This window comes from Lottia gigantea (assembly GCF_000327385.1).
Source record: "Lottia gigantea unplaced genomic scaffold LOTGIsca_78, whole genome shotgun sequence".
Classification (NCBI taxonomy): domain Eukaryota; kingdom Metazoa; phylum Mollusca; class Gastropoda; family Lottiidae; genus Lottia; species Lottia gigantea.
In genome coordinates, this window is record NW_008710601.1 from 826,710 (window position 1) to 847,440 (window position 20,731).

The 20,731-nt window shown below is 31.2% G+C and overlaps 1 protein-coding gene across 1 annotated transcript; it reads right to left on the bottom strand.

The window, feature by feature from the left end:
- Window positions 1-1,284: 1,284 nt before the first annotated feature.
- LOTGIDRAFT_132166 (hypothetical protein) lies at window positions 1,285-20,501 on the bottom strand (the record flags this gene model as incomplete). Its single annotated transcript, XM_009066594.1, has 7 exons — window positions 1,285-1,565; window positions 2,111-2,241; window positions 7,057-7,198; window positions 7,770-7,950; window positions 8,308-8,425; window positions 16,628-16,745; window positions 20,366-20,501. 7 exons carry the CDS (start codon window positions 20,499-20,501, stop codon window positions 1,285-1,287), a joined length of 1,107 nt encoding a protein of 368 aa, XP_009064842.1.
- Window positions 20,502-20,731: the final 230 nt, after the last annotated feature.

Consider the following 20,731-nt stretch of genomic DNA (forward strand, 5'->3'; position numbering starts at 1 on the left):
TTTGTAAATGCAGAAATGCTTTCGTATTTCAATTCGCCTTCATTTTTGGCTCATAATTTTATAGCCAACTTCAATAAATCGTGTATGAAAAATAACAATGACTTTATTATAGTTAATACACCCTTTAACTGTATTTCATTCTTGATGATACGGTTTTTATATTGGTATGCACTTGGTGCCATCAGACCAATATTTCAGTACTTATATACAAATCAGTCTTAACATATATATAACTAGCAAGGGTGGAAATGCTTTATAAGACATATATAAAAAAATGAGAGTGGTCTAAAGGCAATGTCAAGTTTTAGTTCTTACGTGTGTCTTTAATTCTTAGTATCCTGGCTTACTATTTTCATAAGGGAGATGATGTCAACTAGAATATATTTACACCATTCTTCATAAGCTAACAAGAGCACTCAACCAGATTCTCCTATTGCTGAGGTCAAAGGTTAGATCCAATTTTTGCTAAAACGAGGCAATTGGGATTTTTCAGTCTCTTGTGTCTTCTTTTCCAATTTACATATTGCTTCTAATCCTAACAATTAGGAAATTTGCATTTCAAACACTGTTAAATGCTATTTTTGGAGTTGATGTCACAAATGTTATTTCATTTCCAAAATATTTGAAGATCAAATGAATATTTTCTTAATTCAAACTGCTTGACATGTGAGACAAAAATTGAAGCAAACTTGACATTGCCTTGTCAGGTGGACAACATACACTAAATATATCTAAAAAAATTGTCTGAACTGTACAACAGGCCCGAATATAATTATAATAATAATAATAAAAAGTGTCCAAATTATAACATTCTTTATCGCAATATTTCACCTGCTACAGTTTTAACATTAAATATAGACAACTAAAATTTCCTTACAAAAAAACAATCCAGATTAAAGGGACACCTTAATCTAATTTTATTTTTCTTATAGATCCGATATTTCTATTTCCTAAAGAAAAATTCTAACAAAAAAAATGTCAGTTTTCGGAAATGTTCCATCGAAATGTCTCAATATTTATGGCATCATTATCAACTTGAAGTTAGGTTTAGTGATGTCAACTACCCAATTTTTCATTTTATCTTCAGAAAGTCCAAAAAATAAGCACGATCCATAAAAATTCTAAATTAGATGAAGTGTTCCCTTTAATTATATCTAGTATACGAATTGAATCCACATTACTTGAATAGATGTTAAAGCCGGATTGAATATAATCTGGATTATGATAAACAACTAGGTTATTTATAGTCAGTTTTTCTAGATTTTAATCCAGATCTAGTTGCAATCATTCCACTTCATTGCTTACTCGCCGTTCACCCATATTATTATGAGCTTCTAACATTTCAGTCAGCAAATCACAGAAAACAACACATCCCTCTCGTTTTAATTGTTGGAAATAAGCTATTCCTCGCTCTCCAGCTTGTCGTATATGGGTTAATAAAAGTAGTATCGAGGGAACGTGTCGACTATTATCAGCGTGAAATCGGCCCGATGTTTCAACTAGGGCATCCAGTATTACTTGTCTCATATCTTGTATTCGACTAAAACTAGCTAGTCTTCTTACCTCTGAAAAATAAAAGTAATCCATCTTTAATGACAACAATCTATTCTTCAATTGAAATTTTAAATCCCTGTCATGTCAGCTCCTAGGGAATTCATATACAAAAATTCTATGAACTTAACTGAGAGAGTATGTGGGTAACACAAGACATACTGGCACATATAGGTTATGATCCCACAATGCTGCAAGTGACATGGCTTACCTTATGGGATAAAATATGGTTAGATATTTTTGGAATTTATCTTTAAGTAAGATAAACCCTTCTTCTTCAGTTTTCAGGACATTTAAAACCCTTTCCCTCAGAAAATTCATCGTGATGGTGGTTTTAAATATCCTATCCACAAATTTCTTTTAATTCAATCACAAATCATTTGCATGTAATCAATGTCTTTTAAATCATACACAACACAATTTCTTTATAATCTTCTGCACAACAAATACATTTTACAAAATTTATTATAAATTCAAATTTAAAAATTCTAAAAAATCAAGAGGAAGCAATCTGGTAACTTAATAAATACTAACAAGGTCAATGAAGACTAATGCCTACCTGCATTTACTAATACTGTTGCCTGTAAAAGTAACAGTTCTTCTTTACTAATACAATATTGTACCATTAATTCTGATACTGCTGCAACTTGTTCTAATATCTCTGTCATTCCAGTTAAATTCCATAATTGTCTGCAAGTAAAGAATTTTTACTTATTTATTTATATATCTATAATCTTATGTTATTCATACATTTTGATATCTAAATGTTTTGATATCTATATATTATTCATACATTTTGATATCTATATGTTAGACATAAATTTTGATATCTATGTTATTCATACATTTTGATATATGTATGTTATACATACATTTTGATATCTATATGTCATCATACATTTTGATATCTATATATCTTTGATATTTATACAGGTTAGTCATACATTTTGTTATTTAAACATGTTATTCATACATTTAATATCTTTGCAGTTATTCATACAATTTGATATCTTGGTATCTATATCGTGGCTTGAAACCTCGTATAACGATATATGACGCGGAATTACTTTTCGAGAAAAACGCAAAAAACTATTTGTACGCATATTTTGTTAAAATCTTTTTTTATTATATTGTTATACGTGGTTTTCATTCTTGGAAAATATAAACCTTATATAACAATTCAATATCTCCGACCTATTCAACCAATAACTCGTATAATAATACAGTATACAAGGTTTTTCATTTTCATCCACAGAAAAGGAATTTTGAACCTCGTATAATAATATATTTTACGAGGTTTTAAATCTGACTGTTTATATACATGTTATTTAATTAGTGCCCTATGAGTTATTTACAATCATGCTAAGAATACGAGGATTTGATCACAAGGTCCGCGCTTTTACGAGCTTTCGAGCAGTACCAAAAAGTCAAAATGACCAAATATGGCATATACAAGGTTTCAAGCGGTCACCAACGATATATTGGTATCAGTATCAAAGCTTAATCAAATCATATTTTAATAATCTACATTATTATCTACAAATTTATACATATATCAATTATACTTCAGTCATAGACTTAATTTAACGACCAAGCTGAAGTATATTGTTACTAAAAAATATAATAAATTTGATCATAGACATAACCTTGATATGATAAAAACATAAAAAAATAACAAAAATAACTTTAAATAATAATAATAAATATGAAAAAAAAAACACCACTTACATACACAAGCAAATGGCTTCAGACATAGACAATCAATAATCTAGATGAAAATTTGATTTGGAAAGTAAATTTGGTAAAGAATATTTTTGCGTGAGACAAGTTGATAGTAATCTATGATTAATAAGACATGGAAGTCTAATAACCTTCCATTTATTATTTAATCTGAAAAACGTCTGAGGTAGCTGTATGTATTATTCATTCCCTCTAGCTTTACTTTTCAACATAAACATCACATTTCTAATAACTTGTCTAGACCTATATAACACACTTTTTCCTTTCTTCTTATTTCTTATTCACCATATATAGAACAATAGCAACCTAGTTCTAGACTAGATAAGTGGAAAAAAAGAACAAAAATAATAGACATTTGCTCTTGAAACATGTCTCAAAACTTCTAATCCAAATACATAAGCTGAAATAGAGCCCATGAAGAGGGCTGTAGCCCAATCATATGAAGTATGGCTTTTTGATGTCATTAGCTATTAAGATCTCTCCAGAGTTGGAAATTAAAAAAAGAATATGCTTATGATGCTGTCACAGTAAAATGTCCCTCATTGTACATAGTATGATGTAGAATTTCAAGTTTCCGTTTTATTCCAATTTACCAGTTGGCAGAACTCAAGCCATTTTTTTTTATGCATTTAAAGGAGCACCTTCCCTATCTGTTTGACCAATCATACCTTAGTTTCAGAAACAGGAATTTTTTTAGCTTACATAATCAGTAATAGTGTTCACAGCTCATCGTCGAAATTTGAGCCTTCAAATCCATATGTATTCATACCTGTTCACATTTGAAAGTTAAAAATTCAACTCGAATTTTAGTGAGACTATGCCATATATAGAAAACACATATATAGGAATAGACAGTGAAATTTCTAGTTTGGTATTGAACACTATTTCAACAGTGGTATTTCTATATCACTCTACAATTGTTGTATTGAGCACTATTTTAACAGTGGTATTTCTATATCTCTCTACAATTGTTGTATTGAGCACTATTTCAACAGTGGTATTTCTATATCTCTCTACAATTGTTGTATTGAGCACTATTTTAACAGTGGTATTTCTATATCACTCTACAATTGTTGTATTGAGCACTATTTCAACAGTGGTATTTCTATATCTCTCTACAATTGTTGTATTGAGCACTATTTTAACAGTGGTATTTCTATATCGCTCTACAATTGTTGTATTGAGCAAGCACTATTTCAACAGGGGTATTTCTATATCGCTCTACAATTGATGTATTGAGCACTATTTCAACAGAGGTATTTCTATATCACTCTACAATTGATATATTTAGCACTATTTCAACAGGGGTATTTCTATATCACTCTACAATTGATATATTTAGCACTATTTCAACAGTGGTATTTCTATATCACTCTACAATTGATATATTTAGCCTTAACAGTGAAAATATTTATTATTGTGAAAGCCCGATAAACATGGTTTAACAGACTAAATTGAATTGAAATTTCAAAGTTATGCTTCTCATTGTGCTAATTAAGACAGGTAATAACATGCAGTGTGCAATGAAGTTAATTTCCCACAGCAGTATAATAAGTCTACTTTTATTACAAACTGTCAAAAAATCTTTTATATGTACAGCCTGTAGCACATAGGGTTTCACTTAGTTGTCTCATTTAACAACAATAAGCTTTACCCATGTCAACCTGCATCACAGAGAGTCAAATTTGTCGAGCCACCAATGTAGTTTTTTTTCTCACCGAAGCGGACATCATCCCTAATAAGTAGAATTAGTAAAACCATGAAGTTGATATGTAAATTAAAATAGGTCAATGACAACAAAAATACGAAATTTTCACTGTTAAAATAGTGCTCAATATATCTATATCTATTGTAGAGCAATATAGAAATCTCTATATTATTTCATTGTTATATAAAAAGATCCAATCTTCCTATCATGATTTTTACCATTATTGTTATCCATAATGAGATTATTAGACTAGATTAATTCACTACTATATCCTCTTATCATTATTATCATTATTATCATTATTTCACTTTATATTGGAAAGAGACCTATTATCATTTAGTAATTGACAGCAATTTTATAGTTTGTAGTCACAACCAGGGCAATCTGGAGACACTATATAAAATACAGTTTTATACAACAAGGGCAATAACATTTAATCTAAAAATTTCTGATTTTCAACACATACAAGACCTTCACAATATACATCTTAGCACACTGACTTGTTAAAATTTATCGAGTTTCTTGCCTGTAGGCAGACATTTTTTGAAGCTCTTTGGCTTACCAAAGGGCAGAAACCAAACACTGTGCATTGTGTGTTAGAGACTACAGAAGTTGAAGGTCCTGTTACAGAAATTCTGACTAAAGGTGGGAACAGTGTACCATGTGGGATTATCAAGACAGTAGAAAATAGTAGAAGCTTTGCGTCCGAACCCAGACATCGTGCGTTCACTATTTCTATTTTCTACTGTAACTATAATCCTGCATCATACGTACATCATTAATTCGCGGCTTAAGCCTTAACTTTTGTCATGTAATGGAAACTTTTCTCCTGTTTCATTAGCCCAATTGCTAGCATAATTGTAAAAAGTGGAGCGTATAATTCAATTTCATTCATGAAAGTGACAAAAATCTCTGATCAAACAACTGAAAGTGCTACACTAGACCTCATGCCGCTTTACAACAATGGCATTATTAAAGACAATGTTCCTGAACAATTCCATCATTGATAAAAAAGACAACTGCTCATAGTGCATGTCTACAGAATTAATAATAATATAATAAATAAACAATTCATGCATTAAAAAAACTCTCTCCCATTGAATATTGATCCCTATCTTGTCTGAAAACCTCATTACAGTGATAGATATTAAATCTGATTATATATATATACATTAACATGTACAGACTATTTCCTGTTCAATTTAATCTGTTTTTTTTTAATTCCACATCGACTCTCATAGTGCCTGGTGAAATTACATGTAAGGGAAATAGTAATTAAAATATTTGCTTACAGACTGTAAGTGCTCATTTTAAGTTTTCTGTAGCAGACTATTTACTATCCAATTTATTTTTCTTTTAATTCCACATGCATTGTCTTTCATTTAGGGTTCAGAAATTATTTAAATTATTTTATCTATACAAGCTGAAAAGCTCATTTTAAGCTTTCTGTAGCAGACTATTTCCTGTTGGATTCAATTTTTCTTTTAATTCCATATACATTGGCTTTCATATTGTGTTCAGAAAATTATTCAAAAAGACATTTTTATGCGAATTATGTTCTGATAATACACTGACAACAGAACATAATATAAGACTGACGGATTGTAAAGATGGCTTCTAATTTTTTATGTGTAGTCCTATTGGTGATGCTAATGACATCAATTTGCAACATTCCAATTTTCAATCAGACAACTGTGCTTTCTGCAATTTGTCTATAACTAAGTGTCATATGATGTCACTATTCGCAAAAAACTCTACACATAAACAGAAACATAAAATAACATGAAAACATTGAGTGTTAACAGAACACAATATATAACATAAAAACACTACATGTAAACATAACATAATATATAACATAAAAACACTAAGTGTAAACAGAACTAAAAATAACATAAAAACACTACATGTAAACAGAAACGTAATATATAAACATAAAAACACTAAGTGTAAACAGAAACGTAATATATAAACATAAAAACATAAAGTGTAAAAATAACATAAAAACATTACATGTAAACAGAAACGTAATATATAAACATAAAAACACTACAAACCTGTCAAGATGGAAATCAGGAGCAAAGACTAGACGTTTTCCCTCATGGTCCATAGAACGAAATGCACAATTTAATAATAATAATTCCATCCAACAACATTCTATTAGATGTACTTGATCACTTAAAGATAAGTCTGTATAGCCTAAAATAGAGAGATTTACATAGATAATTACGTCTGCTGGTAATGCTATATTATCTTATTGCTTTATGTGCATTTCATGGGGCACTAATAGAAATTAATACAGAAAAAGAGGATATCTGGCTTATTTATGTGTATATTAGAACCTCCTAGCATTGCATGTTTCTGTTTTCCTGTTACAAAACTAAATTGTGATGTCACTGAAGCTAATACCATCAAAGTTAACTTCTATTCCAAAGCGACATCATAATAAGGTGGATCTTGTTTGAAATGGCAGGAAACAGACCAATGTAGGAAAATCAGATTGGTGCAAATAGAAGCTATAGGTGTCCCAAATAATCATACAAATGCTGAAAAACCTATTTTGAATCTCTGCAAAAATTAACTATCTTGCCAGCACTTGCATAATTTTGAGGCAGGTTCGCACCAATGGCAACTAACAGACGACACTCTAACTCGCTACCAACTTTGCTTTAGTGTTTTAGATGGCAGGGTTCATCATTAGAACCCTCCTTAGTGATGTTGATTATTAACATTGCTGTAAAAGATATGAGACTAGAGATAGAAGTCTTACCAGGAACGTGTTTAGCCCAATTTATCAGGTACACTAGTTCTCTATCAGCTAATTTAATCAGTGTATTTAATAAATGTATTCGAGAAGGTGGTATATTATGATTATGGAAGCTCTCCAATACAGGCAGATCAGCTTTCTGTAAAGCTTCCAAAATCATATAAGCTCGACTTCGTTTGGCACACTGGAAAAAAAAATTGATATAGGTCATAAAAACAGTATCAAGTTATGACATTTCTAATTTTAGATTTCAAGCACAGAATTTCTAGTATTGTTTTGAATTGTCAAACCATTTCATTTTCATGAGGTATTACTTGGCATTATGACATTTTTTCTGTAAGTGATATCATGGCATCATATTCCATGGAAATCATTTTGGGTAACATGTCAGTTGTCTTGAGATCAGTTGATACATCATTTGGCAATATGGGATCATTGTTTTGTTTGATATAGGTCTGAACTGTTTTTAATCTATTACATCATAACAGCAATCAAGAAAATTTGTCTAGAATATTAACAAGTTCTGGAAAATGTCACTTACTTTTGAAGGAATGAGTGAACCAGAAGTTGAATTAACAGCCATCTCTGAAGAATCGGCTCGACATCTTTTACCTTTACCCCCTCCCCCACCTCCACTACTCTTTCTTTCTTTTCTTTGACTTCCTGTAATAGAACAAGATTAAAACTTTAATGTAACTGATATCATTTCTCCTTGATAGCAGGCTGTAGCTCAGATGTTTAGAGTGTTGCTGTATTATGATATCATTTGCAAGATTATAAAAGACAGATCTTTTACACTATGTATGGCATGATTACAAATTCAATCTTGAACCAAATACACTGTATGTCTGGCATGATTCAGAGTTTCAGGCATGATTTTGCTGTCACTATTGACCAAAGTAGATTGAATGTCTAGCATGATTAAGAGTTCCAGAGATATCAGTATGTTGGCATTCTGAGTTTAACTTTGACTCACATAAGACTGACTGCATGTCTAGCATGATTTTAAGATTAATCTATCAATACAGAGAACACTGTATGTCTAGCATGATTCAGTTTAAAAGTACATCTTAAGAACTTTAGTACGGTACAGTAGTACCCACAATGTTAGACTGTTATATTTATGGAAGAATTTCAATACTTGATATAAGAAAATGATTTTTAAGCATGAAAAATGATTCTGAGTTTACAGCATAACCTAATACAGATGCTGATGTTAGAACATAAGATACTTTGATACACGAAGATGATTTTTCTAGTAATTTATTGATGTCTGGCATGATTCTGAGTTTACAGTTTACCTAAAGGACCCAGACTAATATTATATTTATAAATCAAAATAAGCTTAAGACTAAGGTGATCTTATTAAGGTGTACTTGAGAGTATATAAGTCGTCTGATAAAATAAAGGTCTTATTATGTTAAAAGAAAGTCTGATATAATAATAGTATTATATATTAACAAGTCTATTCTCAAGCCCAATCCACACAGACGTCAATCAATTTGAAGGTTTAGGTCAAACCAATGTTTTCATCCAATGAGGAAGATAACAAAATTTTTATATTTAACTTTTTTCCTAGTAAGTACATGACAACAGTCTTTTTCGAAAAATCTACATATTTTATTTTATTTTGAAGCTGCGACTTTACCAAAGTTTTTTTTCCCCATTCATCGTCTGCTGAGCATAGCTTAACTTTTTGAATATTGATATTTATATGTACCTTCTGTAAAGATGGACTGGTTATTTTTTATATTGATTCTTATATGTTGGTATTAAAACCTTATGAATGTCTGTTATGGTTTGAATGTATATGTTTTTTGTTGACCCATAACCTTATTGTTTAGTCATTGTAAGATGGTGTCTTGTTGGAAGCTGGACAGACAGCTTTGACTTTTTTCCAAAGACAGTTGGCTATGCTCTTCTACTTATAAGATCTTGAGAATGATACAGGATTATTGCTTATGTTGTTTTGATTTTGTAAAAGCTTTCTTTGGAATGACAGTTTTCAAACTTTTATCATTATACTTAATTTTGACTATCTTTTAAAAACCAAGTGCATTAGTTTATTTACTTGCTTGTGGGCCATTTTGATTTTAAACTGCATTTTCCATTAATTCAAACCACAAAGTCAAGATATGTCTAATTTTTGGACAGTGCACAAGAGTCAGTTTACTTTCTGTTTCAGACTGCCAATCTAAAATGAAATTATCTGTAATAACTGGCATTATGGACAGGGCTTACCACCTTGCCAACTGATGACAATGACATATTTATTTGTAACAAGTCTGGCACTAAATATTTAATAAGAGACTACTTTGGTAAATCGAGACAAGAGCTAAATGAATTATCCCTCGTGAAAATAGTAACCTCCATATATAAACTGTCTGGCAAGTCACATTTTAATGGTGATTTTAATGGAACTAACGACAATTAGCTTATGTCCAGTATATCCGTTAATTATAATGTGTCTCAAGTCTGGACACGATGGAAAAAGCCCTGAAGCTGACAACTTTATTTATCACTTAAGTTCATCTTTCTAGACAATCTTTAACAGTTCGGTGTTAAACTCGACCAAATAATTGTCTATAATTAGAAACAAACTCAAGAAAACCTATTATTTACTAAAAATGTTATAGAATTTAGCCATTTTGATTCCTATACTATAAATTTTCAATCTGGAATCCCATTTGACAAATCTTGATAATATATGGCAATTTGGAAAATGTTATAATTGTTTCAAATTTGTCTAGACGTTAGTGTCTATTGGGTTTGTGGAATTTATTTCTCCCAATAATTTATTTTATAGTTTTGAATACTAATTAAATATACTACAATATGTGACCAGGAGCATAAATTAACAAAATATTGGACTGCAAACATTTATTAATTAATAGCTACAAAAACTGAAAGAAAGAATAGGGTTGAAAATCCAGGATGCCAGGATTGAACACTGGACCCACAGGTAATCTAACTAATCAAAGACACTGAGGCACTATGGCTCCTGAAACAATTCAGAGTTAACATCAGACACCTGTAGACAATGATGTAAATAAATGGAATAATGTGTTGAAATGGTGCCAATTTATATTGTTATGGCGGTAAATTACTATTTATCTTTAGTATTGAACTGTACTATTGTTTTGTTTAGTCTATTGTAATCAGTGTCTAACAACAAAAAACACATCCTAACAACTGAATCTAGATACAAATTGTTTACATAATCAAACTAGTTCTAGACAATACCAGTACTAATATATAATGATGTTCTATATACATGTATGTTTCTATATGATATTCTGAGAAGTTCTAATGTGGCAATGTCTGATGAAGTGCAGAGTTGACAATAAAAGCAATGGTGATTTTTTAAAAATGGAACTGTTTCCAAAAATGGAACTGTTTTCAAAAATGGGATGTTCCAAATATTGAACTGTTTCAAAAATGGAATTGTTTTCAAAAATGAAATGTTCCAAAAAATTGACTGTTTTCAAACATGGAATGGTTTCAAAACTTTAACTGCTTTCAAAAATTGAACTGTTTTAAAAATGGAACTGTTTTAAAAATGGAACTGTTTCAAAAATGTTACAAAAATTTGAAGCTATATTGACATTTATTAAAAAAAAAATGAACTCAAAACATAAACAGAAACCCTCATACTCCCCCTTTAAGTTGTGTCTTTATGCTCTAATTTGGGCGAAAAAAGGGCTGGCTATCATGCAAAGCTCAACAAAAGAATTGTTAAGACTCTCTTAAAAAGATACATTAAAAGTGCACAGTCTGTGTAGCATTTTACTACTGCGAATCCACAAAGTGAAAGACTTGTTGACAGACTCAGTTGTAGAGAGGCACCAAGTGTTTTACCAAAAAGTAATTTACATGATCACCTTACTAGGTATCTTTTTACTAGCTTATAGCACCTCAGACCCAGATGTGTCTTGATGACAAAACAAGACATTTGTATGCTCATCTTGGAAAAGGTTGCTCATAAATCATAGCTTTTGTTTGATATACAGGTATTGTTAGCCTATTCTTATATAAGCTTGGACTAGATTTCTGATAAAAATTTGAATTATTACTCTATCTATCTATTCTTACAGTACATGTCTGGATTTTCTTTTATCTAAAACCAGAAATAAGTGACTTCCCGGTTTTTACAAAATATTTCAGACTAAAAATAACCATGTTGTTAAAAGTCTGGACTTAGAACCTAAAAAAAGGATAAAATCTTTTCATCGCAGCAAGTTTTAATCCCTACAATTGAAAGCTGAAGGAAAAAATATGACTGCGTTCTTATCTACTGGCATGTTTTGACAGACACATCGTGGGCACGGCACTGTGTTCTAATCATCAGCGAGTATAAATAAGTGTCAACTAGGCTGAATAGACATTGTTTGTTTTAATTTCCACAAGTAAACGGAGCCAAACAGAAGCTGATCAAAGTCTGATAAAAGTCTGGAAGTGCAAGCCGTTATTCGCATTAAAATATGTATTTAGCACTTCACCAACTATTGTTAACATTTCAAACTAAATAAGTTAGAGGATATTTAACTGGGAGTCTAGTCGCTTAAATTACTATCTAATTTGTTTTCCTTCACTCAGACATCTCATTACTTTTAATTTAGACAATTTCAACCCATACCACCTTTCTCTAACATTAAAAACACAACCTGTCTGTTCCAGAAAATTTCAAAAAGTATCAAGTTAGTTTTAGAGAAAATTCAATCAAGCTTTATACTGAGATAACATGATATAGATACGCAGTAGAGCTAAAAATAAAACAAAATTGAGGATATATGTCTTACTTTACTGCTTCAATTTGACTATTAAAGGCAGGACAAATACATGCTCTGTGCAATGAGGACAATTTTGCCTCCAGAGCATAGTGATGCTAAAAATTGTCTGCTGACTTGTTTTATGCAGTTTTCATTTCAGACGTCTGCTTCAGTTGTAGCCATGTTCCAAAAAACTAACATGGATGCTTAAAGCTTCAGAGAATTATGTTTGGTGGAATCTACATCTACATGGTTAGAATAAAGTTCAAGTGAATACTGAGCATTATTAATTATACTCAATGATCAAAATAAGCTCTGTGCACTCTCTGAAAGGGATGCAGCATTGAAAAACCCAGTTGCAGAGCAACATCAGGTGTTGTCATGCTAAACTAGCCAAACTGGCATTAACTTATCCTTGTTGAGCTCAAATTCAATAAATATTCTGAACTTTGTTGTTAAAGTATGAAAAGGTTCAAATAAAAAGAATACCAAACAAATACGCTGTTGGAAAATTCGTAATAAATATTTTCTACACAGAGAAGCGTGATATATATCCATCTGTTACTATGTAAATAAATGAACTATGTAAGCATGAAAAATGTTATTTGGAATATAAAAATATTGTTTATAATAAGATAATTATCAGTATTATTTTATCTATTATCAGTCCTTTATCAGTACTTGTACCAAGCAGTGAAGTATAAACTATTAAATATATGTATAGGCTGCCTTGTATGTCTCTGCTCAAAGATCAGGTTTTCTTAAATTATTATGTGTATCAGGGACATTGACAGCATCAATTCACACCATTCCAATTTTCAATTAGATATCTGTGGTTCTTGCGATTCCATAAAAATAAGTGTTCGATATGGCCCTTTGCGATTAGTGACATCATCAAACACTTAGTTAATGTGGAATTGCAAGAACCACAGACATCTGTGTGAAAATTGGAATGAGGCAAATTGATGCTATCAGTGTTCCTGATAAACATCAAATATGTAGAAACTTTTTTTCCAATCCTTCTAATACATTGATGAAATGCTGATGAAATACATCAAGGACAAGCCAGGTACTGAGGGCATGTTCTACCTTGGAAAAAAATTTAATCTGATGGTCAGATATAGTGGTAATATTTACAATACTGCCAGACACTAGAAAAGCAGTTTTATTATTTTTCCAGACACCTTTATAAAAGGGAATTACATAACTTTATTCTTTGGTTAGATCTATTTGAAGGTTTATAATTTTGGTAGTGTCCAGATCAATATCGCCTGTATTTCATTGACACAGTACACCAAGCAATTGATCCTTCTTATCCCCAGCCTAGCCTTACTAGTACTTTACTGTTCGCAATAATGATAATTACAAAAGCAATTTTAAACCATAAACTATATACATCAAGCTTAAGGCAAATTTGATGTAATGGTCTTTTTTTTGCAATTATATTAAAACATTATTGCTGCACTAGATGATATTATCAAATGGATTATATAGTGAAATTCAGCGTAAGACATTCACACCAAGGAGAGGTCTAAACGGTTAAAATCATATTTGAGTTTGAAGTCAGCTATTAGTACTTTATGGCAGGCTTCGTTTACCCGGAAGGGAATTTACACTGTTTAGATCACTTAATGCCACTCTGCAACTCAGATTGTCAACTCAGATAACATTATTAAGCATACTCATAAATTTCAAGTCTTATACATCATCCATTCAAAACCAATATTCTTTCAAGTTTCTACTTAAGTGTACCTTTGAGCAAATGGTAGTTATAATTTATCAAGTTTTCTAATTTCTAATTTATAAAGTATGTACTTATAATGTAAGAATCATAAATTATGCAATCATGACGTCAAGGTTTTTTTTTGTGCAAAAAAAATTGATTAAAATCTTGGTGTATGACGTTATGAGAAGAAATTGGTATGTGACTTATGTACACTGTTAGAATTGCCAACTAGGCGTTTATCCGAACTTTTACCATTTTTTAAATATTCACTAAAGGGATTGGAAATAGGTTTTTTGTAGAGATGAGTGTTGATCATCATACAATATGTATCACAATATAAGGGCTGCAATACATGTATCGATACATGTTGTATTGCAATGTATTGATTCACTGATGTATCGTGCCAGCCCTAGTTTGTTTACCCTTGGTACATTTTTGTGTTTTTGGGGATCATTATACCTTATGTGTGCAATTTTCAGTGTCTGAGTTCCCTGTTATTCCTGAAAAAACTTGAACAGACTGGAAATTGGAATAATGCAGAATTAAGCTACATGCAGAAGAATCCCTTTCAGGATTTTGACCATGAAGGTAGTCAAGGGTCTGGCACGGCACGAAGCAGATCATACATTCTCTTTTCGAAATGCCTGATGGTACCTCTCTTTAGATGATTCTAAGCTTACACAACTATTCTTCCTGATTTTGTCATTCTATGGACGAGATTTTTGATAAACAATTGTCTTGCTTGTGCAGATTTTTACTTTATGTATAAGTATCCCTAATAATACATACAAAGGTTTGAAAACCTCTTTCCATTACTCAGCTTCTTCAATTCAAAATTCTTTTTGTCATGGTACTATTTTAACTCAGCTTATAATTAGTGTCCCACATTTGCACAGGTCAGCAAAATCTAAATCCAATCATGAATATATGTAGTGCACTTGAGTATATTTTCTATGTAAACTTGGTTGTCAAGCAATATTGATTTCCATAATGATTAATCAAAAAAAATAACTTTTTTAAACTAGCCTAGAGGCAATATTTCAATTATGTTTTCAGCCTAATGTAAACTTATTCAAGCCTGGTGTAATAAGATAAGGTAAAAATTTGTAATAATTTTAAGTTGTTAAATTGTAGTTTTGGTGAATTTTAAGCAAGTAACCCATTAAGAAAGAGGTTGATTTGAAAAATTACTATGTCTAATGACCATGTCTGAAATTTCATGAAAATCTGCCTCGAGTTACCCCTTTACTGGTAATAACTTGAATTTATCAAAGTAGGCCTTAGTAAACCAAAACACATAAAATTTAAACAAATTTTTGGAAAATTTGAATAAGGTTCATCAGAAAACCAGAAATTTCAATATCAAAATCTTGTACCAATTCATGTTCAATCCAATAAATCAAGCACATTGGCATGGAAAATGTTCAAACGATCAAAATTGCTGTCAGTCACTTTGGAGATCTAATCAGACATGACTGGTGAATACCAATAAGGTAACAGCCCTGGGGTTCACCCTTATGTAATTAAAATCAGTTTCCTGAAATTTCATCCAATTGACTGTACTGTGTCTTCTAGAGTGCTTGCACTCCATACTGACAGAAATATCTAATTTGGTGAAAAACTTACGCTCTGAATTTCTTTCCAATTGCTGACAAATGGATAATATAGGTCATTAAGATATATTATTAGTCATGACCTATTGGTACTTGAATGTACTAGTATGAGATGATTATAGTAGAAAAGAACAATTCTACCTACATGTACTAATCAAAACAAGCTAACTATGTAGTATGCTAAGTAAGTCATTTGGGACAGATGTACTTGTGCTTTTAACAACCAACTGTAATGCATATATCGATTTTAAATTGCTTCAAACAGAGAACTTGTTCTACCATATGATCAAGACTCAAAGCTCAAAAATATTGATCAGGTATACTTGAGCAATTGAATGTCAGGACCATGTCACTTTGGTGCAATGGACCTCATTCTTACTCATAAAGAGTTTATTACTATTCCTGGTCCAATTTCAAATAAAAATATGAGCAATTCACTTTATATTTAGGTAGTATAAGTACATGTACTAACAACCTGACTAAAGTGAGATAGTTTCAGTTACCATTTAAAGGTAAAGAAAGCAGACGGCTTGAGTTAATGTCTTTAAAAGGATTCTGGACGTAAAACTCCATTCATTTCAATTCATTTAAAAAGGATTCTGACCCAAATATGCAAAAAATAACCATACTGTAAAGAAGTAAACAACAATATTTTTTTCAAGGGTGAGCCTGTTCTCTCTCTCTCCAAAAGAGACAAAATCATGTCAATCCAGGTTTTCAGTTCTGGCAATGTTCCAAGTAAATGATGGATACTAACCTTTATTCATTCCTACTTCATAACACTTCCTCAAACGACAAGCTTGACAACTTTTACGTCTATGTTTGTCTATTGTACAGTTATTTGTTGCTGGACACACATAATCAACCGGGCCTGAAATGAAAACAAGTCCAAAGTCAGCAAAAAATACAAACATTTTTTCTTCTGGAAGTTTGGGGAAAGTCATTTAGGCATGGATGTTTTGAAAAGAAACTATGATCAATAATTTTGCAAAATTGTGTATAAAGCACTTAAGATGTGTTCTTCAATTTAGGAGGAGGCTTAAGTCTTTAATGGTCCTTCCTCACCTTTTATTTAAAAGAGCTAATAGTAGTCATGAAAAGGAATAAAATTTAGTGAAACTATTAATTCTGTTAGCTGTGTACAGGACAGATATCTATGCCCATTCAAAAAAGTCCACTTTTCCATGAGGTAGTTAAAATGAGCACTGTAACTCAGAACTTGTATTTAAATCTTATTAATAATCTGCTTTTTGACCTGCCATGTAATAAAATAGACTGTTCCTAATTGACTAGAGCTCAACTCTCAATGCTGCTAAGACATGTTTGTTTGTTTGTTTGTATTATGACATAAATAGCAAAAACAATCATTCTGATAAGATAAAGTAGAACATTTTCTGATGATCCATAAATTCGCAGCTGTCAGAGTCTGATAACCTCCTAGTACAGAAGCACACAGTATATAGATATACTAGTTCTGAATCATTACCTCAATGTTTCACATGCTGATACGCATCAAAAAATCTAAAAATACTGAAGAGAGTATTTAACGGTTTAAGGTTTGAGCAGTTTGAAATGCTCTAGTACTGCTGAATAAATACTTTCGTTCCTTTTTTTATTAACGTTTATTTTTAATATAGCCACCCCACTTAAGGTCCAAAGAAAGCTTTCTTGAACGCTTTTCTATTTGATCATCAAACTTTGATGACACCATCAGCCAATCAAATTCCTTCCCTCTCCGAAGTTTGGATTCAGTGTCTAATGCTTCTTAGAACCAACATTTTGTTTGCGTCACAAATTTAATTGGCTGAAAGTGTCATCAAACAGACGAATGTTCCAGAAAACCGCCTTTAGAAGTGGCTATAATAGAAATAAAAGCTAAAAAAAAACGGAACAAAAGTTTGGTCTAATTTTAATTAGACTGTATAAATACATCCAAAGTCAGTTTTTCTGCTCTATGATTATTTAAGTTACGGAACACTTTATGGAATATATTAATGTTGAGAGCTTTTAAGTGCCTGTAACAGTCTGTTACTTGCAATGTTGAACAAAAGAAATCAGTCATGGTTGTTGGTGCAAGTGAAATGTTACATTTGAATCCATGCAAAATACGTCAACACGGCATCCATTTTAAACAGTCTATATATATATATATCACTATGATGTTTATTTTTAATATATATCTATTTGAAATAATGTCTCTTTTACAAAATGGTACATCTTTTCAGCAATAAAGATTTGTGAGATTTTTTAATAAAAAATGTCTTAGAACCAGTATCTCTGTAGTACTTTCTTTTAATTTGAGTCTGAAATCAGGTAATTTAAAATATTTTAATTAAGATCCTTACAAGTTTAAGTAGAAATTACGTATTAGTGGGTGAAAGATGACACCGGGCTGACTCTTGAAAGCGCTGGCACAGGCATCAGAGATTAGGGTTGTTACTTATCAAGTTACTATTCAATGGAAGGCATTGGCACCATGGTTAAAGCAGTTTAGAGGAACATTCAAATTTTTGAGGATGTTAGAAATTTTTTTATGATTTTCCATATGCCAAATTCACTATTTTTGATAAACCATTCCAATTGGCAACATCAAGATGTAGCATAGTAAATATTCTAACCTTAATAAAAAACAGGAATAAAAAAAAGGTATTGTATATCACCTCTTACATATACTGATAGATTTAACTATCTAGGTTAAAAAAACATGTTTACTGGGACAGCCTATAAACTTACTGGACTGTGACACCAAACAAGTCAATAAATCATTTGGTTGAAGCAAGGAAAAGGAAATGTACTGAATAACCAAAAGCATGTACATGTTCCCATCCATGTACACATCTATGTGTCAAGGTTTTTCTTACTTAAATGTATGATTGTGCAATGCAAAATTTGTTTTAAGTTTTAAATGGAAAAATCGAAACATTGTCCATGATCAAAAATTTTGGCCATTCGTTGTTTTTAAACTTATTGACACCATAAATTAAGAAAAAAATTAAACCTCAAAATTTAATATTTCTGAATTTTTTGGCAGTATATTGGATCCTATTTCATTTGATGGCTTACTAAAAATAGCAATATTTAAGGAAGAATTAAAATAAATGAAAAAAAAAATTTGACAACATATGTATATTACATCTGAAAATTGTATATATAAATGTACATTGCTTTGAAAATTGCCTTAAAATTACAAAAATAAAATTTGGATCTTTTTGGAAATGTTGTTTCCTATGGTATATGCATCTTCTGAAAGCTGTCTTTCAAGGAATTGGAAAAAATACAAAGATAAAGAAAAAAAATTTGACAACATATGTAGGCCCTACATTACATCTGAAACATGTATATCTACATTTACATTGTCTTCAAAAAAATTCTAAAATTCGAGAAAAAAAAAATTCAATATCAAATTTGGATCTTGGACAAGTTGTTACCTATGCAGTATGCATCTTCTGAAAGCTGTCATTCAAGGAATTGGCAAAAACACAAATCAAAGTAATGGTCAAGAAATTATAATTTGAATACAATTACCCTAATTAAGTCCTTTTCATCAAGTCCACAATCAAGATTTGAGATAAAACCAAGATGGCCTCTGTAGTTAAAGACATAATGTGATTTAACTGTCTGTTTAAGGCTGGTCGGTTGGTCCTAGGTTAGCTGTATGTGCTAAGAATAAAGAGAGTGTAACCTCTAATAAACCAACCCTAGCACACTTCTCCTGGTCTACTAGTATGTACCACAGGTTTTCAGGTCATGTGATGTTTTTCCAAACCTCCTCTATCAATAAATAGGTCAGCTTGGCCTAATTCCACATTCTATCAATGGTAGAGCTACACATGTTTGTATAGTGATATAGGTCACAGGCCAACAGTTATTGGCTAGTGTTATGTACTTATTGGTCAATATTATTTACTGGCTATTTTCAGCTGACCTCAACAGCTGGTTTAGACTATTGTGGGTTTCTGGCTACATTAGCTCTGCAATAGCTTCCAAACATCTTCTATAATAGCACTATTTAATTATAGGCTCTTTGGAAAATATTTCTACTGTAGTAATTTATCATTACAAAATATAAGCCTACTATACAACCTAAAATATGCCTGTGCCTGATTTTCTGTGCTTTTGTAACATTACTGAAAAAAACCTGAAATTCCTACTATGTGCATAATATATATTATGCTATTGTTACTTGGTCAAGGGAACTGAACAAGGAATGAATTTTCACCTATATCAAGCAGGGTACAAAGTTTTATTCACCAGTGCAAAAGTTTTTTGGAACAGTCAAATTTTTTTTTTCTGTTTTCGAACATCACAGCATATTATTGTAAGTTTCAACAAAAACACATTTTACCTCTGGCTGGGTCAGAAGGGGGTGCTGTATGATTGTTTGGTTTACTGATATGACAATGAATATGAATATTTTGGCTTTCATATCTCCCCTTTTGTGAAATCAAGATTAACTAAATCTGTGAGCAAAAACAAGTTGTAAGTACTCACCTTGTATGCTTCTTTTGAAGAATGCTTTACAGCCCTCACAGGACCACACCCCATAGTGAAATCCTGAGGCATTATCATTACATACTTGACATACTTTAGATGGTGTGCCATTTCCTAGATAACATAATAATGTCATTAATCAAGATGTTGTTACCTTGATGGCAAATTTTGTCAGGTATATTTAATCCAAGATGTTCTTGTCCATTGTCCCAAATATCAAATCAAGAGACCACCTTCTGTAAATCAAGACATTGTAATACCTTCCCAAAATATTTCAATACATATTCTTTAAAATCAAGAATCTTGAAGAAACATCTAAAAAATCAAGAGTATTTTATAGTACCGCATGTGTAAAAAATCTAAAAA